This window comes from Cherax quadricarinatus, chromosome 30, assembly GCF_038502225.1.
Source record: "Cherax quadricarinatus isolate ZL_2023a chromosome 30, ASM3850222v1, whole genome shotgun sequence".
NCBI classification, from domain to species: Eukaryota; Metazoa; Arthropoda; class Malacostraca; order Decapoda; family Parastacidae; genus Cherax; species Cherax quadricarinatus.
In genome coordinates this window covers 11,892,156-11,916,816 of record NC_091321.1, presented here as the reverse complement: position 1 = coordinate 11,916,816, position 24,661 = coordinate 11,892,156, and the positions used below count along the sequence as shown (strand labels likewise).

Genomic DNA, 24,661 nt, shown 5'->3' with positions numbered 1-24,661 from the left:
CCTTTATATAAAGGGACTATACATGCTTTCTGCCAATCCCTAGGTACCTTCCCCTCTTTCATACATTTATTAAACAAAAATACCAACCACTCCAACACTATATCCCCCCCTGCTTTTAACACTTCTGTCATGATCCCGTCAGTTCCAGCTGCTTTACCCCCTTTCATTCTATGTAATGCCTCACGCACCTCCCCCACACTCGCATCCTGTTCTTCACTCCTAAAAGATGGTATACCTCCCTGGCCAGAGCATGAAATTACAGCTTCCTTTTCTTCGTCGACATTTAAAAGTTCCTCAAAATATTCTTGCCATCTACTCAAAACCTCCATCTCTCCATCTTCTAACTCCCCTACTCTGTTTTTAACTGACAAATCCATTCATTCTCTAGGCTTTCTCAGCTTGTTTAACTCACTCCAAACTTTTTTTTATTTTCATTAAAATTTCTTGACAGTGCCTCTCCCACTATCATCTGCTCTCCTTTTGCACTCTCTCACCACTCTCTTCACCTTTCTTTCACTCTCCATATACTCTACACTTCTGCTTTGTATAAACCTCTCATAAGCTACCTTTTTCTCTTTTATCACACCCTTTACTTCATCGTTCCACCAATCACTCCTCTTTCCTCCTGCAACCACCCTCCTATAACCTCAAACTTCTGCCCCACATTCTAATACTGCATTTTTAAAACTATTCCAACCCTCTTCAACCCCTCCCCCCTACTATTCATACCTGCACCAGGCCACCTTTCTGCCAATAGTTGCTTATATCTCGCCCAAACTTCCTCCTCCCTTAGTTGATACACTTTCACCTCCCTCTTACTTCTTGTTGCCATTTTCCTCTTGTCCCAACTACCTCTTACTCTAACTGTAGTTACAACTAAATAATGATCCAATATATCAGTTGCCCCTCTATAAATATGTACATCCTAGAGCCTACCCATCAACCTTTTATCCACCAATACATAATCTAACAAACTACTTTCATTGCATGCTATATCATACCTTGTATATTTATCCTCTTTTTCATAAAATATGTATTACTTATTACCAAACCTCTTTCTACACATAGCTCAATTAAAGGCTCCCCATTTTCATTTACCCCTGGCACCCCAAATTTACCTACTACTCCCTCCACAATATTTTTACCCACTTTAGCATTGAAATCCCCAACCACAAGTACTCCCAAACTTGGTTCAAAACTCCGCACGCATTCACTAAACATTTCCGAAAATCTCTCTCTCCTCTACACTTCTCTCTTCTCCAGGTGCATACACGCTTACTATAACCCACTTTTCACATCCAACCTTTATTTTACAACACATAATCCTTGAATTTATACATTTATAGTCCCTCTTTCCCTGCCATAGCTTATCCTTCAACATTATTGCTACTCCTCCTTTAGATCTGCTACTCCTCCTTTAGCTCTAACTCTATTTGAAACCCCTGACCTAATCCCATTTATTCCTCTCCACTGAAACTTTCCCACCCCCTTCAGCTTTGTTTCACTTAATGCCAGGACATCCAGCTTCTTCTAATTCATAACATCCACAATCATCTCTTTCTTATCATTCACACAACATCCACACACAGACATCCCAATTTGACACTTTTCTTATTCTTTTTAGTAATTATTACAGGAAAAGGGGTTACCAGCCCATTTTTCCCGGCATCCTAGTTGACTTTTACAACAAGCATGGCTTACGGAGGAAAGATTCTTATTCCACTTTCCCATGGATATAAAAGGAAAAGTAACAAGAACAAGAACTATTAAGATAAAATCAAAGAAAACTCAGAGGAGTGTGTATAAATAAATGTGTACATGTATGTGTAGTGTGACCTAAGTGTAAGTAGAAGTAGCAAGACATACCTGTAATCTTGTATATTTACAAGACAGACAAAAGACACCAGCAATCCTACCAACATGTAAAACAATTACAGGCTTTCGTTATACACTCACTTGGCAGGATGGTAGTACCTCCCTGGGTGGTTGGTCTACCAACCTACTACCTACTAATAAGTATTTTATATTTTATTTATTTATTTATTTAAGGAACCTCCCTTAAGGGAGAAGTACACATCCTGAAATTTCATTTGTATCCAGAAGCAAAAAATTGATCAAATGACGGTTAGTATACTGAAAAGTTCGCATGGTGGGGCATTCGTAAGCCGAGGTTCCACTGTACAGTGGTCCCTCGCTTTTCGTAGTTCTCAGCAATCGTAAATTTCGCCAATCATAGGGGTATTTTCGTATAAACATGGACTCGCTTTTCATAGGTTGACTCGCGAATGGTAGTTTGTCCGGGACGCGTACGCACGGTGTGAGCCAAGGCGGCCTCCCTACCCAGCCAGTCTGGCATTGTTTACCAGTGATGAAGGTTCCCTCAAGTGCTCCTATGAAATATTTCATAATATTCCACTCATTTTAGTGCTTGCAAGTACTAAATAAGCTACCATGGCTCCAAAGAAAGCTCCTAGTGCCAAGCCTGTGGTAAAGAAGGTGAGAAATATGTACAGTGACAAAGTCTTGGGCCATTTTAGGGAAGTGTTAAAGAGACGCCAGAAACAGAGCTCTCTCCACAGTTACTTTGCGAGACAGGACTAGAGTGACTCTCAAGGTGGTCCTAGTGGCATTAAGAAACAGAGAAGAGAAGCAACCCCAGAGAAGCAATTGGTACCTGAGGTGTTGCTGGAAGGGGATTCCCCTTCCAAACTGTAAACAATCCACTCTCTCTCCTCCTCCAGTCTCCCATACTCTAAGAAGAATCTCCAATAAAGGTAAGTGTTATGCTGTTAATGTTTCATTCATCATTTCCCATTGTATTGTTTATGTACTACATTTATATTTCATGTAAAAAAATTTTTTGTTTTAATACTTCTGGTTGTCAGGAATGGATTAATTTTATTTACATTATTTCTTATGGGGAAAATTGATTCGCAAATCGTAAATTTCGTTTATAGTAGCTCCTCCAGGAACGGATTAATTACGAAAAACGAGGGACCACTGTATATCCATGGAATAATTGGTTTTTATTCTTCTTTTTATTATTATTATTTGGTCTTGAACCCTTTCACTGTTGAGACCCAATTCTAAACTTGCTCTCAGTGTTAGAAAAAAAAAAAATTAACAAAATCTTAAGAATATTTTTGCGAGCGTTTTAAAAGAAAAAAAAAATTGTGATCAGTACTTTCCGAGGTAGTGGCGTGAAGTTGACAAAGTGAACTGCTTACGGCAACATCGGCGACTGCCACTCACTTGGTAATATTTTTACTTTTATTCTACTTTTTTCTTTTATTTTTTAATATTTTATTGTTTCAAGTAACTTTTGTGGCTTGTGAGACCAATATAATGTGCAAAGCATATATATCCACTCGTGTGCAACACCACAACTGCGCAAACATTATCATTATATTGTTTACAAAACCTGTTTACACATACCAACAATAAATAAAGTAGTTTATTGCTACTGTTCTATAATATATATACAGTGGATCCCTCGGTTTTCGTAATTAATCCATCCCAGAGAGAGTGACTAAACCCGAATCTGACGAATTCCGAATTAATTTTCCCCATAAGAAATAATGGAAATCCAATTAATCCGTTTCAGACATCCAAAAGTATTAACAAAAAATGTTTTCTACATGAAATATACATTTACCTACACAGTAAACAATGATACATGAAGAAAACAATAACAACATCACACTTACCTTTATTGAAGGCATAGTGATGTATGGAAGACAGGAGGAGGGGAGAGGATGGTGGAGTTTACAACTGTTTGGAAGAGGAATCCCCTTCCATAAAGACTTCAGGTACCAAGTCCTTATCCTGGGTTACTTCCCTTCTTTGTTTTTTTAATGCCACTAGGACCAGCTTGAGTCACTGGACCACTGTCGCTCAAAAAAAGTGTTCCAGAGAGATCTGTTTCTGGCATATGTTAGGAATTGTGTTGGGAGACAGGACAAGATAGTCCTTCACTGACACTAATATCAGCTCTATGGCTTATTTATCTAGCACAATTCATCTAATATGACATAATAAACAATATTAATAACACAGAAACATGATATATACTCTAGAATGAATAAAGTATGGCATTAAGAATGTCACAAGTGGTGATGTGTTTTTTTTGTTGGGTGTATAAGGGCCACTGAAAGATAAGTCTTACATAGTGGTAGTGAAGGCGGCATCAGAGGTGGCGGTGTTAGTCAGTAGCCCTATATACCTTCAACAACAATGGAGGAGTCAGTCTTGTGCTGTCCTCTTAACTTACTTGCTACACCATTAATGCTTCACTTTATCGCTGGCTGGCGTTATAGCCTTTATAGACTCCTGCTGCTTTAGTATCATACATATTGCAGAATCACTGAAAAAGGCACATTCTCCCCTCTCTCTCAGCCCTTTACCAAAGAGCTGGCTGGCACTAGGAACTTTCTTTGGGCCCATGGTGGCTCCTTTAGCAGTTGCAAACACAAAATACATTGTATGAACACGTGGGATCGTTCTCACTGGCTAATAAACAATGGCACACTGGCTGTAAATGGTGTGTCGGACCACTTGAGCCGCGCAGACGCATTCGGGACGAATGACTAATACCAAGTTCAATGACGATCACCGAGCCAATATTTTGATGAAAAAAATGTTACTTATTCCGAATATTACAAATTCCGATGACAACGTAATCCAGGGGTCCACTGTACACACATAGTGACTGGACACATTCCTAAAACTGCTACAGCTTGTGGAAGGTTGTTAGTGTGTGGATGGTTGAAGGTAGCCTTTGTTGATGTGCTGAGAGCAGTGTGGCTGGTGTCAAATGAAGCATTAAACCACCACCACAAACACCCATTACACATACAGTCTTCCTCACCACCCACATAGAAATAAGTCACTGACTTTTTTCGAGTTATCCAAGGTTGATGGTCATCTGGGTTTTCAGCACTATTTCTGGTGTCCTAGGCATTGCTTTCAGTCACAAAATCCTTAAAACCATGAAATTCATCTTCCCTGACACTTTCTTCTGTGTTAGAACTATCACTTGGGAAAAGAACAGTCCCAATCTGCCGGAGAGAGGGGTATATATTACGGCAAAGCATGGTAAACAAGGCCTACTGAAATGGGTCTTCCACAGTGCACCACTGGCTCCCCGATTTTTTTATACTACACACTGACCACACAGACCCATTCTCTCACATGTAGGTGTACCAGCTTTCTCTCCCTAGATCTGAAACCGCTAGAATTTTGGCGTATTAATACGTCACCTACACTTGCTTGTACGACGTATCTATACAGCACCGACAGTGAAAGGGTTAAAGGCTATGTACAGGAAATACCTATAGCATTACAATTTTTTCTGACTATTACTTCTCAAAACATAGAAAAAAGTCAGCGATTTACTTCTCAGATATATTTTTCTTTTTTTTAACACATCAGCTATCTCCCACCAAGGCAGGGTGATCCAAAAAGAAAAAATCCCCAAAAAGAAAGAAAATCCTTTCATCATTCACCACTTTCACCTCACTCATACATAATCACTGTTTTTGCAGAGGTGCTCAGATACGACAGTTTAGAAATTCTTCCAAACTACCAATATCCTAAACCCCTCCTTCACAGTGCAGGCATTGTACAGTGGAACCCCGGATAACATAATTAATCCAATCCAGTCTGTGCTTATGCCGAATCTGACAATCAGAATTAATTTTCCCCATAAGAAATGATGGAAATCCAATTAATCCATTCCAGACACCCAAAAGTATTAAACAAAATAATTTTTTTACATGATATATACATATCCCTACACAGAAAACAATGAGACATGCAGAATAAAACATTACTAAAATGACACTTACCTTTATTGAAGACTTACTGATGAGTGATGAGACGGGGAGAAGATGGAGGTGTACTATTGTTTGGAAGGGGAATCCCCTTCCATAAGGACTTCAGATATCAAGTCCTTTTCTGGGGTTACTTCCCTTCTTTGTTTTTTAATGCCACTAGGACCAGCTTGAGAGTCACTGGACCCCTGTTGCACAAAATCTGTCCAGAGAGCTCTGTTTCTGGCATCTCTCAAAAATTTCCCTAAAATGGGACACAACATTGTCACTGTAGATGTTGCCAGCATGGCCTGCAACAGCTGTGTCAGGGTGATGTTCATTCATAAATTTTTTTTTTTTCAACAAGTCGGCCGTCTCCCACCGAGGCAGGGTGACCCCAAAAAAAGAAAGAAAATCCCCAAAAAGAAAATGCTTTCATCATCATTCAATACTTTCACCACACTCACACATTATCACTGTTTTTGTGTGTGTGGTGATAGTGTTGAATGATGATGAAAGCATTTTCTTTTTGGGGATTTTCTTTCTTTTTTTGGGGTCACCCTGCCTCGGTGGGAGACGGCCGACTTGTTGAAAAAAAAAAAAATTATGAATGAACATCACCCTGACACAGCTGTTGCAGGCCATGCTGGCAACATCTACAGTGACAATGTTGTGTCCCATTTTAGGGAAATTTTTGAGAGATGCCAGAAACAGAGCTCTCTGGACAGATATTTTGTGCAACAGGGGTCCAGTGACTCTCAAGCTGGTCCTAGTGGCATTAAAAAACAAAGAAGGGAAGTAACCCCAGAAAAGGACTTGATATCTGAAGTCCTTATGGAAGGGGATTCCCCTTCCAAACAATAGTACACCTCCATCTTCTCCCCGTCTCATCACTCATCAGTAAGTCTTCAATAAAGGTAAGTGTCATTTTAGTAATGTTTTATTCTGCATGTCTCATTGTTTTCTGTGTAGGGATATGTATATTTCATGTAAAAAAATGATTTTGTTTAATACTTTTGAGTGTCTGGAATGTTTGCACATAAGAAAACTGGAACACTGCAGCAGGCCTGTTGGCCCATACTAGGCAGGTCCTTCACAAACCATCCCGCTAACAAAATCGTATTTGCCCAACCCAATTTTCAATGCTTCTCAAGCAATAAGCTTTGATAATTCTATTCACTCATGTGCAAGTCCCAATCAAATCAAATCAAATCGTGTGTGTGTGTGTGTGTGTGTGTGTGTGTGTGTGTGTGTGTGTGTGTGTGTGTGTGTGTGTGTGTGTGTGTGTGTGTGTGTGTGTGTGTGTGTGTGTGTGTGTGTGTGTGTGTGTGTGTGTGTGTGTGTGTGTGTGTGTGTGTGTGTGTGTGTGTGTGTGTGTGTGTGTGTGTGTGTGTGTGTGTGTGTGTGTGTGTGTGTGTGTGTGTGTGTGTGTGTGTGTGTGTGTGTGTGTGTGTGTGTGTGTGTGTGTGTGTGTGTGTGTGTGTGTGTGTGTGTGTGTGTGTGTGTGTGTGTGTGTGTGTGTGTGTGTGTACCCTGGCTGGTGTGTGGGGAAGTACCCTGGATAGTGTACATAAGAAAGCGGGAACACTGCAGCAGACCTGTTGGCCCATACTACCACCACCACTTTCATATCTTTCTATAAACTTTTTCTTGAATTCTATAGTGTTTCTCACCCTCTTCACCAAAGGGCTGGCACTAGAAGCTTTCTTTGGGACCTTGGTGGCTTATTTAGCAGTTACAAGCACTAAAAACAATGGAATAATACAAAATGTATCACATGTACGTGTGGAATCGTCCTCACTGGCTGGTAAACAATGGCACACTGGCTGTACATGGAGTGAATGGGGCGATCACGGCGCGTGGACACGTCCAGGATGAATGACTTTTACCGAGCTCAGTGTCGTTAACCGAGCCAATATTTTGACGCAAAAACGTTACCTAATCCAATTATTACTTAATCTGACGACATCTTAATCCGGGGGTCCACCGTACTTCCCATTTCCAGGGCTCAAGTCCAGCTAACCAGTTTCCCTGAATCCCTTCACAAAATATCCCCCCACAGCCCAGTCAGTGACCAGGCCTTGTAATGAATCAGGGCCTGATCAACCAGGCTGTTACTGATGGCCCCACATAAACCAATGTACGAACTACAGCCCTCCTGATCAGGTACTGACTAAGTGACTGTCCAGTGCCTTCTTGAAGACAGCCAGGGGTTTACTGGTAATCCCCTTTATGTATGCTATGAGGCAGTTGAATGGTCTTGGCCCCTGACACTTATTGTGTTGTCTCTTAGTGTACTCATGGTGCCCCTGCTTTTCATTGGGGGAATGTTGCATCTCCTGCCGAGTCTTTTGCTTTTGTAGGGGGCGATTTTCGTGTGCAAATTTGATACTATTCCCTCTAGGATTTTCCAAGAGTATATTATCATGTATCTGTCTCGCCTGTATTTCAGGAAATACAACTCAAGGGACTTCAACCGTTCTCAATAATTTAGGTGTACTTATCATACTTATGTGTGCCATGAAGCACAGTTTGAAAGTGAGATCCCCTGACATTATCACTTCCAGGTCCTTCACATTAGTTTTCACTCTATTGTGTGGTTGGAATTTGTTTTATACTTTGATACAGTTTTAATTTCCTCATGTTCTCCATATAAGAGTAACTGAAATTCCTTTTCATTGAACTTCATATTGTTTTCTGCAGTCCACGTAAAGATTTGGTTGATGTCTGCTTGGAGTCTTATAGTGTCTTTGATGGATGACGTTGTCAAGCAAATTCGGTGTCCTCCGCAGAGGAAGACATGGTTCTGTGGCTTATATCTCTGTCAGATGTGAGGATGAGTTACAGGATGGGAGGAAGTACTGTGCCTTGTGGAACAGACCTTTTCACTGTACCTGACTCAGACTTTACTCTATTTATTAATACTCCTGATTCAATTGTTTACATTTGCCAGTGAGAAGTACTAGTACATTGGATAGTTATCCCTTGAGCAGTTAGCCATGATGCACTGTGTGCACCCTGCTGGCCTTAGATTTTTCAAATGAATGAATAAATGGAAGGAGATCCAAAGAGTTGTATGAAAAATTATGTGTACGTACTAATATGTAGGACACACTGTGAGCATTTGTGTACTAGTACATTGGACACACTTAAAGGGTTAAAATTCTAAGCCTAAATACATTCAATTCCTCCATGCTCCATCCATCAAATCTCTTGTTCAATCTTTGTTTACCTAGACTTTTTGTTACTCTCATCAACTTGAGCTTTACTATGTTTACTTTTAATTTCCTTCTTTTACAAGTCCTCCCAAATTCACCCACTAACATTTGCAGCTTATCTTTAGAATCTCCAAAACACACATTAAACAACCATGGTGATATTATGCATCCCAGTCCTAGTTTTGCCAAGAAATAATTACTCCCTCCCTCTTTCCTACATACCTTTAGTAACCTACCACCTATTCCATACATTTGCAACATATGCTACACTGCTCTCCTATCTGCCCTATAATATCCCTTTTATAAGTTCATAATCAATAAGACTGCCATGGATATTGATGAGAATACTGTATTAAAACCTTTATTGAAATTGAAGAAAATGAAATTAAACAAGTTATAATCAATGAGACAGTTTAAGCCATGGGGTCTAAGCTCAGATATTAACATAAGACTACAGGCAGGAACAAGTCCACTCAAACAATAGGAGGGATACAAGAACCAAGCTACAGTGCAACCTTGGAGGAAAAAATCAGCTTGATAATTTAGTGACTGTAATGAAAGTCACTACACTACAAACACAGGACACAGATGGACTATTTAAAACTCACTGTCGAAGTGTAATTAAATTCATACTAAAAAACTACTTACTTCTGCCAATGTTGCATATATTTACTTGTTGGAGTTGCTAAAATCCTTTCATACAGGAGTGTTACATTCTTCCATCTCTTGCCAGTACTTTCCCAGGCAATATAAGCTTCCCACAATTTGTCTGACCTGAAAAAAACAGAATAAGACATTTGTAATACATCTTATAAACAAATTGACCCTCTCATGAAGAATTACAGAGTTCACAAAGCAGCAATAAAGTGGGCTTCTAGGATGTTTTTTTTTTTTAAATAGTACTTAAACTACTTTTATGGCTGCTACTGATCGATTAGTGCTCCAACACTGATACAAGAAATGCTCTGCATAATTGAGGACTTTCCATATTTTTTTTTATTTAACACAACAGCCGTTTTCCACTGAGGCAAGGTGACCCGAAAGAGAAGGAACACTTTTAGCATCACTCATTCCATCGCTGTCTTGCCAGAGGCATGCCTACACTACAGTTCAAAAACTGCAACATATCTCCACCCCTCCAGAGCACAAGCATTGTACTTACCACCTCCAGGACTCTAAGTCCAGCTAAAGGGTTTCCCTTAATCCCTTCATAAATGTTACTTTGCTCACACTCCAACAGCAAATCAAATTACAAAAACCACTTTCCTCCACTCGCTCCTATCTAACATGTTCATGCATGCTTGCTGGAAGTCTGAACTCCTCGCACACAAAAACCTCCTTTACTCACTCCCTCCTAACTTTTCCTAGGATGACCCCTGCCTCACCTTCTTTCTATTACAAATTTATACTCCCTCCAAGTCATTCTATTTTGCTCCATTCTGTCTAAATGTCCAAACCACCTAAACAATCCCTCCTCAGCCCTCTGGATAATACTTTTAGAAACACCGCCCCTCCTTATCTCCAAGCTAGGGATTCTCTGCATATTCACATCACACACAGCCCTCAGACACGACATCTCCACTGTGTCAAGCCTTGTCCTTGTTGCAACATTCACCACCCATGCTTCACACCCATATAAGAGCACTGGTACCACTATACTCTCATACATTCCCATCTTTGCTTCCATGGATAACGTTCTTTGTCTCCACAGACTCCTCAGTGCACTACTACTTTTTTTACTGTCATCAATTCTATGATTCACCTTGTCTTTCACAGAATAAAGGGAATAAATGAAATAAATTGTTTAATATTTAACTTTATGGAGGGAGGGGGTAAAAGAGGTTTTGTTTGCAAGGGGCTTGGACATACAGCAGGCATGTGTGAGCATGTTAGATAGGAATGAGTAGAGATGAATAGTTTTTGGGGCTTTAAAGAACTGTTGGAGTGTGAACAGGGTAATATTTTGTGAAGGAATTTAGGGAAACTGGTTAGCCAGGCTTGAGTCCTGGAGGTGGGAAGTACAATGTCTACACTTCAAAGGAGGGGTTTGGAAAATTTGTTATTTGGAGTAAGTCTGAACTTTCATATCTGCATGCCTCTGCAAAGACGGTCATTATGTGTGAATGATGGTGAAAGTGCTTCTTTCTTTCTTTCTTGGATCACCCTGCCTCGGTGGAAGACAGCCAGTGTGTTGGGGAAAATTTTTTTTACTTTTATGACTATTATTTACCAATTACATTACTCTAACTGGTTCTAGTCTAGTTTGATCAGAGAGAAAAATAATTAATCACAAGCATGGAAAATTCTTTACCCAATGGACCTTGTTTATTTTTTCCAAATCAACTCACTCAATGGATTCTGTTCTGTATTTTTGAAGTCTTACATCGAAATTCATTAAACTGCTTCCTGTACAGCATTCTTCCAATTCTAGCACCCCTACCCATATTCCATATGAAATACTACTACTTTCAAAATTATGCCAAACAGCTGCCCTGAGAGTAATCCAAAATCATTATTCTCTAATGTACAAAAGCTATTATACTAAGATATAAAAGAATGAATGTATTACCCACAAACATGCTGTATTGTAGATATCCTTAAAGCAAGATATCACACAGTCAAACTTCAGCCTTCACATTAAATTTGCCTGCATTGTTTTTATTTGAATTTGCATGGGATGAGATCCAACTCTCAGACCTGCTTCTTTCTACTAATCAATTTTTGATCACAAACTTGAATCTACTCTATACAGTAGGGCCCACTTGTACAGCAAGTTAGGTTCCAGGCTACTGCTGGAAAGCAGAACACCATTTTTTCCATTTATAAATGCATATAAATGCCAAATAACAATTGTACACTATCACATATTAGGTTAGCAACTAGGTATTAAAAAACAATAAAAAGTAAAATACACACACAGTACACTCATTATTTGCCTCAAAAATATTTGCAGTCTTAATGCAGGGCAAAAGGTGAGTAGTATTTACTGTAAGAAGTCAGGTGTGGTAGCCCTCCTGGCCACCCCACCCACCCATAATATACTATGATGCTTAGAGTGCCCTAGAGTGATAAAATGTAGTATATACAGTACACTCATTACTTACCTTAAAATATTTGTAGTCTTAATGGTCTTAATGTAGGGTGAGAGGTGAAAAGTATTTATTTGTAGAAAGTCGTGTGGGAGGTAGGGTAGGGTAGCCTGCCTGGCCACCCTACCTATGTAAACAAACAGACAAAGCGTCTGGTTGTGCTTCATACACATTCATACAAACACCTTATATTGTTTACAAGTTGTCTCCACAGTGGTACAGAAGAATAAATAAAGGAACAACACTTCCATTCTCATGTAATTTTTAGAAGGAATGATGCTTTGACAATTATTATTATCACAAATTATTATTACAAATTATTATTATTACAAGTTGTTATAATCATAATAAAAAAGAAGCGCTAAACCCATAAGGGTCGTAAATAGCTATAGATAGAGTGAAGGCATATGAAAGGAATGAATTTCTAGTTAAGTTACTGGCGTCTGACTAGAGAAAACAGTTCTTCCGACCCTCCCACCAACCGCTTGGTAAACAAATCTCATTCGTGTCAATTTTTATACTGTGGGTGTATGTATCATGTTTATATGTTACATAGCGTGTTTATTATATAATTTTGAAAAAAACCATTGATGGCTTAATGAAAATGTCTATTTTTTTTTTTTTTTCAACAAGTCGGCCGTCTCCCACCGAGGCAGGGTGACCCAAAAAAGAAAGAAAATCCCCAAAAAGAAAATACTTTCATCATCATTCAACACTTTCACCACACTTGCACATTATCACTGTTTTTGCAGAGGTGCTCAGAATACAACAGTCTAGAAGCATACACATATAAAGATACACAACATATCCCTCCAAACTGCCAATATCCCAAACCCCTCCTTTAAAGTGCAGGCATTTCCCCCACGGGGGGGTTTTGAAAAAAAAAAACCCCCAAAAAAGAAAATATTTTCATGTCATTAAACATTTTCAACCTCCAATATCTTTTGCAGAGTGCTCAAAATAAAGGTTTAGAAGCATATCGTAAAAAGATCCCCTATCCCTCCAAACTCCCAATATCCCCCCCCTCCTTTAAAGTGCAGGCTTTTGGCTTTTTCAGGATAACCCGACTATTCCCCGGTTTTCCCTAATCCCTTCACTAAATATTCCTGCTCACACTCCAACAGTCTCAGGCCCCAAATATTTCTCCATTCTATTATTTTTTTTATTTCCCCGGCCCGATTCCACCAAGGCGGGGGGCCCCAAAAAAAAAACTTTCACCATCATTCACTCCATCACTGTCTTGCCGGGGTGTTTTCACTCATTTTTTAAGCTCAGCAAACCCCCCCTTCAGGTGGGGCCTGTTTTCCCCATCTCCAGGACTCAAGCCCGGCCTGCGTTTCTGACCCCTTCTAAATGTTTTTTGCTCACCTCCACCCCGTCAAGTAAAACCTTTTGTCTCCATTCCTCCTATCAAACACCCATGCCTGCTGGAAGTCAAGCCCCCCACCAAACCCCCTTTTTCCCCCCCCCACCTTCCCCTGGGGCCCCCTACCCCTTTTCCTTCCACTACAAATACACTCTTGAAGTCATTCTTTTTCTCCATTCTCTCTACAATCCAGACCCCCTCAAAAACCCCTTCCTCAGCCCTCTGGACAACATTTTTGGTAATCGCACCCCCTTTAACTTAAATAATTCTCTGCTTATATTCCACCACATTGCCCTCAGACATGACTCTCCCTGCCTCCAGCCTTCTCTCGCTGCCATTCATCACCCCTTCCCCCCATAAAAGGCGTTAAAAAACAACTCCCATTCCCTCTTTGCCTCCAAGGAAAAGTTCTTTGCCCCCACAGACCCCTAAGGACCACCCCTTTTTTTCCTCATCAATTCTAGTTCCCTCATTTTTCATAGCCCACCCGGGACACGCCCCTCCCAAATATCTGAATCGTTCCCCCCCCATACTCTCTCCTCAATCATATTAATCTTTCATCACCTAATCTTTTTTTATCCTCTCCTTACTCTCCTGTATTCCCCTTTTAATTTTCTTTTTTTGCACCCTACAAATTCATCACAATCTGAAACCTCTTTAGAATCCCCCAAACCGTGTCATCAGAAAAAAGGCTTGAACTCCCACTTTGTGTGTGATTCTTTATCTTTTAACTCCCCTCTTGCCAACCCCTGCATTTACTTCTCTTACCCCCATCTATAAATATTTAAACAACCAGTGACATAAAATCCTTGTCAAGGCCCTATTTTTATGGGAAAAAATTTCCCTCTTTCCTTCTCTTTTAAAGCCTCATATCTGTAAACTCTTCCTGTTTTCCCATAACCTCCTTACACCATACACTTGAAATCTGCCACATTCCCCCCCTATCCCCCCTTTTCCCCCTTTTCAAACCCAAAATCCAAAAGACCTCTTTGCCTTATCTAAATCTGTTCCTTATTTTTTCCCTTAAACACCTGGTCCCCAACCCCTATTTCCAAATCCTTGTTCATCTTATCCTATTCCCCGTCTTACTCTTAATTCTTTCAATTTAACTCCCATACACTTTACAGAGTACACTAACAGACTTATCCCCTATAATTTTGCCTCTTTTTTTCCCCCTTTGCCTTTATACAAAGGAACCCTGCATGCTCTCTCCCAAATCCTATTACCTCTTCCATACATTTTTAAATATCCCAAACCCCCCAAACTTTTCCCCACCTGCTTTTAACTTTTTCTATCACCCCATCAATCCCGGCTGCCTTACCCCCTTTCTTTTTTACCTGCTGCCCCCCGAATTTCCCCCCCACACTCCCTGGCTCTTCCTCCTCCTGATGTTATTCCTTTTTCCCCTATCCAAAAATCACCCCCTATTTCATCAACATTTAACAATTCCTCAAAATATTCCTTCCATCTTAATACCTCTAACTCTCCTTTTAATAACTCTCCTCTCCTATTTTTAACAAAATCCTTTTTGTTCTCTAGGCTTTCTTAACTTGTTAATCCCTCCAAAACTTTTTTTTTTTCAACAAATTTTTGTAACATCTCACCACTCTTTTTCTTTTCTTTCTTTTTCCACTCTCAATTCTCTCTTTTTCTCCATATCTCTTCCCTCCTTGCATCCTTCTCTTTGTAAAAACCTCTATCTAATTTTTTCTCCCCTTTCTCTCTCTTTTCATTTCCCTTGTCCTCTTCCCTCCTGCCCCTTTTCCTTTAAACCCAAAAATTCTTTGTCTCCTACATTTTAAACCCCCCCACCTCTTGACCCCATTGCCTTTCTCATTAGCCCATCTATCCTAATAGCTGTTTATATCTTACCCAACTGCCTCCTCTTTTAGTTTATAAACCTTCCTCTTCTTCCCGTGTTCTATTCTCCTTGTATCCCATCTCCCTTTTACTCTCAGTGGCTACAACTAAAAATGATCTGATATATCTGTGGCCCCCTATAAACATGTACATCCAAGTCTACTCAACATCTTTTATCTCCCAAAACAAATCCCAAAAAACACTGTCATTCCCTCATATTGTTTCTTTTTAAAACCCTTTTTTTTAAAAAATGTATTACCTTAAAAACCCCCTTTTTATACAAAAATTCAATCAAAGGCTCCCCTTATCATTTAAACCCGGCACCCCCAAAAATTTACCCCCCCCTCTCAAAGTTTCTCCTACTTTAGTTCAGTCCCCCACAATTATTCTCTCATTGGTTCAAATCCCTTACATTCCTTAACATCTCCCATTCCTCCTATCTCGCTCATCCGCTTGCAAAACCCAACCCTTTCCCCCCTTTCCCCCCCTTTCCACCTTTTTGGGCCCACCCCCACCCTCCCCTTCCCCCATAGATTTTAGCTTTCCTGTCATTCTTTTGTCCCTTCCCCAAATGCCAAAACCCCCCAAAAACCTCTTTTTTCCCCCGACTAATGTTTTTTTTTAACTCCACCCTTTCATTTCTTAGGCTTTCTCAACCTATTAATCTCACTTCAAAACTTTTTCTTATTCTCAGCAAAATTTGTTTATAGAACCTCACCTAAGTATTACTTGCTTGCTCTTCTTTTACACTAACTCATCTCTCTTAATCTTTCTTTTACTCTCCATATACTCACCCTATCACCTCTGCTATGTAAAAACCTTTCATATGCTCTTTCACAAAGTATTAAATGCAATTCAATGCCCACAATTACCATATAACAATTCATATCTCTAATTCCTTGTCATTACAGAAATCATAATATAATTAATAGCTTACAAGGAAGTTGATGGGAATTCAAAGTTTGGTCAAATAAAAAAAAATGACAAACTGTGCTTATTCCCATTATCAATAGCCCTTCTATAAGGAAGAAGTCTGTATTTTTTGCAGTCAAATACTTCAAGAAAGGATCAACCAATAGCAAACCAAGATGGTACTGGCCTAAACAATTTACAGGTAGCATTGCTAATTAAAAAATTAACATTTTATTTCCTCAGTAATTAATCAGATGGCAACAAAGAAAGATTTTTAGAATACAAAAAATAATTTAGCGGATAAAAAATTAAACTATAATTCTTAGTTCTAAGTCTCAGGCCTATCTTCTAAAATCCATTTACTATATAAGACACAAAAAGTATCACAGAAAACAGCATGTGTCCTAAATAAGCCTTAAATAGCATAGCTTGAAGCCTGGAATGGACCATACTGTACAACAAATCTAATCAACCATCAAAAAGATTGTTTATACTAACTTTCTGGAGTTTTAGATGCAGGAAAATAAATACAAATTTAATATCTGGTTACTAGCTAGAAAGTTTAAGTCATCAGAAGAGCTAGCTAATGAATTTTATCTTATAAATGACTTCCAGCAAGCGTGCGTGAGCGTGTTAGATAGGAGTGAATAGAAATGAACAGTTTTTGGGGCCTGACGAGCTGTTGGAGTGTGAGGAGGGTAATATTTTGTGAAGGGATTCAGGGAAACTGGTTAGCCGGACTAGAATCCCAGAAATGGGAAGTACAATGCCTGCACTTTAAAGGAAGGGTTTAGGATACTGGCAGTTTGGAGAGACATTTACACTGTCGTATCTGAACGCCTCTACAAGGACAGTGATTATGTATGAGTGATGGTTAAAGTGTTGAATGATGAAAGTTTTTTCTTTCTTTTTGGGGCGCCCTGCCTCGGTGGGTAACAGCCAAAATGTTAAAAAAAAAAAAAAAAAAAAAAGTCAAATGTGATACTATCCACTATGATGGCATTATTTTTACAATCATAACTAAGTGCTAAACCCACAAGGATCCACTGTGGTAAAAAATACAGTACTGTGAATGAAAAACATTACTTTCTTAAACTTTTGGTTACCCAACATTTTTAAATAAGAAAAACAATAATTACCTTTAGTAACCTTGAGAAATAACTCTGGACTGGGATGTACATACTTATAAAGCTCTTAAGATGCAAAGACCTTTACTGAAGTCTGGAAAAATGAACAGTACTGTATTACCATATCACAAATTACCAAAAGAATACAAACTGGTTTCAAAGCTTACTGTATGTGCTCATCCATCACATTTAACTTTATATGTTTTTGTGTAATTTTCGATAATGTACAGCATACTTACTTGAATTCCAAACCACAGGTGTCCACTGCTCTCTCAAATTCTTGACGCACGAAGGCTTCATTATCAGGAAACTGAGAAGTGATATACTCCATGTAATGGAGCCACAGGTCAACACTCAGCCGGATGGCTTCCAACCCTCGATTAAACACCTGTTGCCATCAAACAGAAAGGTAAGTGTCCATCACCAGTGAGTTGATGACTGACTCTCTGGCCTACTCTGCTGACACCATAAAGAGGATCCTGTATATCCATAACCCTAAACAAAAATATCTTACACTTTGACAACCTTCAAAATTTATAGCAAAATTTGCTACAATAAAAAAAAAAAAAAAAAAAAAGATTACAAGATCCCCAACCAGAGTTTATAGACACCAGGAAGTCATGCCTTCTAAATGTATCATCAATTCAACAGAGTGTTGGCATATAGTTCATCATCTGACCCAAGTCCCACACGGATAGGCAAGAAGCACTTAACAGGGTTCCATAAGATATACCAGAAGTTGATACCATGCTTATCCCATATCTTACGATATTTTATTAAAAAAAAAATAAAAAAAAGGTAAAAAAAATTTATTTTGATTACAAGACAGAGAGGTTATATTCTAGTGACCCCCCACCCACTGAATCTGTACTGCTGATGCACCTCAAGGAACCCTGATAGTGGTGCCAGTGGGTAGTGAGGGCCGGTATATTGAGGGAGTACCTACTGTTGTTACCCTGGGGCGCTGCACCGCTACTCTGCGTGAAGACACCAAGATGACTGATTGAGAGAGGGACGCGACACCCCTGCCGCTTCGCCAGATAACGCCAAGAGTAAATTAAGTGCACAAAAAACCTCTCTCACACAGTGCAGCAATCCTCAACACAATGTTTGCAGCTCTGTTTTATTCCATTTTACACATGTAAAAGCAGTCACAAATATACCCAATACATATATCAATTTATAACAAACGAAAACAGTTTATGTGCAGGAAGTTATAAGACTACAAAAGCAATATTTGTATTCCAAACACATTCAAGACAAACCCTTTCTCTGTATTTTTCTCTGAAATAAAATATGCACTTGGTTAATAAATTTATTGGTAAATATCATATATCCCATTGAACCCAAGCATGCAAACATTTTCCTCCATTACAGATGTTTTCCATCATTTACAGTAGTTTGGATTCAGAAGGCTATAGCAATACCTACCATAAAATAAATCACTGTAAGAGAAACAAATTATAACTGTGTTCATTTTTAACATCACATCATTATGTTTCAGTTGCTAGAAGATGGACTCACCTTGCAAGTTGTTTCCTTAGTGCCTTTGCGCCTTTCTAAATCAGCATATTTCTTCCAGTAGCCATAACAGTAGGGGTACCGTTCAAAAAACCCATCGTAAGCTTCTCTGCCCGATTCCAAATCGCTCTGGAAAATATAAGTATGTTTAATTCGCAGAGAAATTACTGAAAAATTTAGCTGTGAAGTAGCAATACCAGTTGGGGATTTTAACCATAAACATTTATTAACTTACTCCAAACTAAACCAAGTTCAAAATGCATTAACTTTACATAGTCAACTCACTGAATGGAGGGTTCACATCCATGGTTAGTTAGTCCTAAAACTAGCAGGCCAATGCTCTATCCACCCTCCTTTCCGTGATTTGTGCACAATCGTATCACAACAATTTTGAGTTACCTAGCCAAGTTGCAGGCATTAGGCCTACCTACCTGGTTGGATGGTTCCAGGAACCATTGGCCCCAAGTCTGGTCTTAGACCAGGTCTCCTGGTACCAGCAGTATGCAATCTAATGCAGAAACGATGAGCACAGTCCAGTTAGATCAAGAAGTGCTTAATGATATGTTTTCCTCTGTCTGGTCCTCAGTCCACACACTGAGATGCCTCTCCATATCATGTAATAACTTATTTTATCCAAGAGTAAGTAGGATTTCGCACATTCAGCACTTTCTGCAACTGGTGTATGCCAGTGACCTAGCCAGGCCAAAATGTTTTGCAATGTCACAGATTTTCATCAGCATCAACACACATTACACCAGACACCTCTTTGGTGTTTGGAGTAATGTTCTTCCTCTTGGCCTTTGCACTACTGCCATGCTGATCACTTGATGGTACAGTATTTAGGTTTTCATGTTAGCTAAGGTAAAAGAGTGCAGGCTGGTTCAATTTGCACACTTTTTTGTGAACTGAGACGAAAGTATAACAAAGGCTGAAAAACTAGAAAGGGGCACACTTGCTGTATCTATTCATTAATTGGTAATGGCCAGTTGGTCGATTTAGATACTGCTGCCAAAGCAGCAAATTTCTTATGACCCCCATATCCATCCTGTGGATGGTAGCACAAGATCATATGGATACACAAAAGGCCTAGGACCTAGGCCCCTAAAGGGTTTACAGGGGTACAGCTGAATTTATATCTATAGTTCACTTATCTGTTACAAGCAAATTTAGGAAATAGCTTAATATGTCTGGTGTCTTATTTTCATTAATAAGATATCTTGACATATCACAGAGGTTATTATACTATCTCTACATCTCTCAATAAGTGGACAATTATGCACACAGTTACCATAGGACTGCCCACATACTTTGCATCTGGTTTGATCATCTGTATGCCAAACTGCCAGAAGTACTTGAAACCAAGCCTAAACCTGACCACTACAACATCAGTAAGTTTGTTACAAGTTGGTCCATAAACATACTTATCTTTATCTATGTTCATGTTATAGTGGGTTATAGATCTACTCAGGCTTCTAACTGCATTCCTTTAACATTCAGTACACAAATAACCCGCACATAGGAGAGAGGACCTTACGACAACATTTCGGTCCAACTTGGACTGAAACATCATCGTAAGCTCCTCTCTCCTATGTGTGGGTTATTTGTGTGTTGTGACTTTGTAAATGGTCCAAATCGGACCAAAATGCCATTGTAAGCTCCTCTCTCCTATGTGTGGATTATTTGTATATTGTTCCAGTCATGGTATTGTACCTTTTTGTTATTATAACATTCAGTTTCATTTTACACCTTCTAATATTATTCCTAATGCTAGACACAGATTAACAAAGACAACAACAGGGAAGACAAAATAACTATTAACATTACAAGATTAAACAAAACAAGGTCAAAGCAGCAATGAAGCCAAGAAAGCAATGAAGAGAAGATGACAACGAAAAAACAACAAAGAGGAGACAACAAACAAGGAAGATAATAAAGACAAGACAATGAGGAAAACAAGATATCTGAGAAGACAACAATGAGGATAAGCTGAGATATGTATTTCCTCCAAAGAAACTTGTGCAAAAATAAAATCTGGCAAACTGAATCAAAGTGAATACCAATTTTGTAATTAATAACCATCTGTTTGCCTCTCTTGAGTGTCTGCTAATGAGAACTTTTTTTTTTTTCAAACCCCCCTCCCCATCACAAACCATTCATGCACTTTCAAGTATAGTTACTTATTCAAGGCAAACTACTCTACTTACCACTTGATCAATATGCTGTAGTAATAATGTCCATGCTTGGAAATCATTTGGATTATCATGCACATTTTTCCATAGTTTGTCCACCTCATTAGAGCGTTTTTTTGAAGCTGGTTCATCTTCCGAAGGACAAGGACTTGTTGGGCGTTTCAGCATATTCACCTCGCCACCATCCTCCCCCACCTCCTCCTCTTCCTTTCCCTGAAAATTGGGTGTTTCAAAAACCTGCAAAACAACGGTTATCCATTATCTATATAGTCAATTTATAACAGCACACTTATACAAGGCTCAATAGTTACAGTGAACAACCTTAATATCTGTAGCAGACAAAAAAAAATGAGAGAAGCATGTTGTTCATCAAGCCTCTTAATCATAATTTATGCTTACCTCAGTGTCATCAGATAAAGGTTCCGTGAACTCCCCATCCAATATCTCCTCTCTGATCATTTCACTGAGAAGAGGAGACCCTGGCATCTCCAGTTCAGGATGTGTATCCATTATTTGATACGTTCTGCAAAAGGAAAAAAAAAAATAGTCCTTAGCAACTCATTAAATTTAGTGTCTTAAGAAACACAGCATTGACATCAAAGCTAAACTATATTAACCCCCTTCAGGGTCCAAGGCCCAAATCTGAAGTGGTGCCCCAGTGTCCAAGAATTTTCAAAAAAAAAAAAAATTATTTTTTCTTGTGAAATGGTAGAGAATCTTTTTGTGAAGGTAATAAAACAAAAAGTACGAAATTTGATGGAAAATTGACGAAATTATGCTCTCGCGAATTTTGATGTGTCAGCGATATTTACGAATCGGCGATTTTGCCGACTGACTCCCATTTTAGGCCAATTACATTATTCCAGTCAACCAAATTCTTAGCTATTTCACTAGTATTACTTCTATTCTATCGATTGAGCACAAGAAATTGCCAAGTCAACTGTTTCAACTACAAATTAAAGTGATCAGAAATTGTTAATTTGGCCAATTTTACACAAAGTTCAAAATATTCCAATTTCAAAATAGGGTCCAGAATAAACAATGTAGGTATTCCTGGAACTAAACTAACATTTCCTCTGTTCATTAGTTACATTTTGAGGCTTTACAAATAAATTCCATTTTGATTTTTTATTCACATAATGAATTTTTATTCACACCAAAAAATAGAAGATTTACTGTTATGCAATACTGTAATAATTGTATAAATATCATCACCATATTTGTGAATGCATATTAGACCCACCAGCTCGCGTGTATTAGACGTGTGAGGTCGTTTGTTTACTCTTGAATATCGGCAAAAATTTAACATTTCTGCTACTTTGAGCTCAGTTTCAAGCCATTTCCAGTGCTAAAACCAATCAAAATCATCTTTATTTCTGTAATATGTCTTCCATTCTATCAAATGAGATCAAGAAATCGCAAATACAACTATAAAAAACATACGAAAAAACACTGCAAAGTCGCTGTTTTAATCGAAAAATCATGATTTCAGTTTTTTCTCTCATTATATACAGCGTGCTGCAGGATCTGTTTTATGTGGTGCACACATACCACATAGATGTATTCTCTCATATCTAGGCCCAAATGTACCACTCACAGTTGATCAGAGTGAGCTGAGCTCATGACGTAGATCTACAGTTTGGACCCTGAACGTAAAGCCGTAGATCTACGGGACGGACCCTCAAAGGGTTAAACAAGGATAATCTAACCCAAAGCAAATGCATTATCATTATAAAATTCTGTAATCATCAATTATGATTATAAACAAAACTGTTACAAGGTAACTCATTAACCCTTTCAGGGTCGGCAGACCCTCTCCTAAACTTGTTCTCAGGGTCGGAAATTTTTCAGAAAAAAAAAAATTTCTTATGAAATAATAATCTCTTCCCGATCATGACACCAAAAGTATGAAATTAGATGGAAAATTTACGGAATTGTGCTCTCGCAAAGTTAGTGATCTCGACTATGTTTACACATCAGCAATTTCGCCCACTTTGAGCCCAATTTTCGGCCAATTCCAATGCACCAGTCGACAAAAATCATACCTATTTCACTAGAACTAATTTTTCTATCGAATGAGTACAAGAAACCACCCATTTACCAATTTCAACTATCCAATAAGTGGTCAGAAATTAGCAATTTTGCCAATTTCAAACATTTTTCGAAAGATGCCAATTTCCAAATAGGGTCCACAATAAACAAGAGAGACATTCCTGGCACTAAAATAACATTTTCTCTGTTCATTACTCGTGTCCCAAGGCCTCTGTTAAATTTCTTTTGCTTTCCACTTTGAATTTTTATGCTCACAAAAAAACAGATTTATGTTATGCAGACTACTGCATTAGTGTAGAAATGGTATAAATAATATCAGCGCACTTGTGAAAGAATATTACACTGACCAGTTGACATGTATTGGACGCATGGCATGATTTGTTTACCTTTGAACTTTGGCAAAAATCGAACATTTCTGCTACTTTGAGCTCAATTTCAAGGTACTTTTCATTGTGAAACCAATCAAAATCATCTCAATTTCCGAAATATGTCTTCCATTCTATAAAATGAGACCAGGAAAATTTGAATACAACCATAAATAGCATACGAAAATACACTGCAAAGTCACTGTTTTAACCCTTTGACTGTCGCAACCCAAAATCCTGAGGTGTCTCCTGGTGTCACAAAAAACAAAAAAATAATAATAATAATGAAATGATAGAGAATCTTTTCCCGATTGTAATGACACCAAAAGAAGGAAATTTGATGGAAAACTGACGGAATTACGCTCTCGCAAAGTTAGCGACCTCAGCTATATTTACAAATCGGCTATTTTGCCCACTTGGAGCCCTATTTTCGGCTAATTCCATTATTCCAGTCGACCAAACTCATAGCTATTTCTTTAGAACTCCATTTTTTCTATCGATTGAGTACAAGAAACTGCCCATTTACCGATTTCAACTACCCAATAATGTGGTCAGAAATTTGCAATTTGGCCAATTTCACGAAAATTAAAATATATGACAATTTCAAAATAGGGTCCAGAATGAACAATGCAGACATTCCTGGCTCTAAAATAACATTTTTTTTGTTCATCGGTCACGTCTCCAGGCCCATCTGATATTACTCTTGCTTTCTATTTTGAATTTTTATTCCAACAAAAAATAGAAGATTTACTGTTATGCAGACTACTACAATATTGTAATAATTGCATAAATAATGTTAACCCATTCATGACTGTATACTAGAATGGCTACTTGGACATTCACTGGAAAATGACATTTGTTTACTTTTGAACATCGGCAAAAATCAAACATTTCCCCTACTTTGAGCTCTATTTCAAGGTTCTTTTTATAGTAAAACCAATCAAAATCACCTCTATTTCTATAATATGTTTTCCATTCTATCACACGAGACCAAGACAACGAGAATACAACCATAAATACTATACGAAAATTGGCCACAAAGTCAGCATTTTAATTTAAAAAAAAAATAAACGGTCGGAGGTTTTTTTTCTCATTATGCACTGCGTGCTGCAGAATTTTTTTATATGGTGCACACTGACCACACAGACCCAT

At 38.6% G+C, this 24,661-nt stretch overlaps 1 protein-coding gene across 4 annotated transcripts in view; it reads right to left on the bottom strand.

The window, feature by feature from the left end:
- Nucleotides 1-24,661, bottom strand: part of Prp39 (pre-mRNA processing factor 39) — an 85,070-nt gene that overhangs the window by 55,597 nt on the left and 4,812 nt on the right. For 3 of the 4 annotated variants that reach the window (XM_053781851.2, XM_053781852.2, XM_070089898.1), the window contains exons 2-6: nt 21,492-21,615; nt 21,108-21,329; nt 18,907-19,032; nt 17,622-17,770; nt 9,677-9,802 (exon numbers count right to left, since the gene is read on the bottom strand). In XM_053781851.2, the coding sequence (XP_053637826.1) occupies nt 9,677-9,802; nt 17,622-17,770; nt 18,907-19,032; nt 21,108-21,329; nt 21,492-21,602 (734 nt within the window). In that variant the 5' untranslated portion in view covers nt 21,603-21,615. The remainder of the gene's footprint in view (nt 1-9,676; nt 9,803-17,621; nt 17,771-18,906; nt 19,033-21,107; nt 21,330-21,491; nt 21,616-24,661) is intronic. The other variant, XM_070089897.1, reaches the window with a different exon arrangement.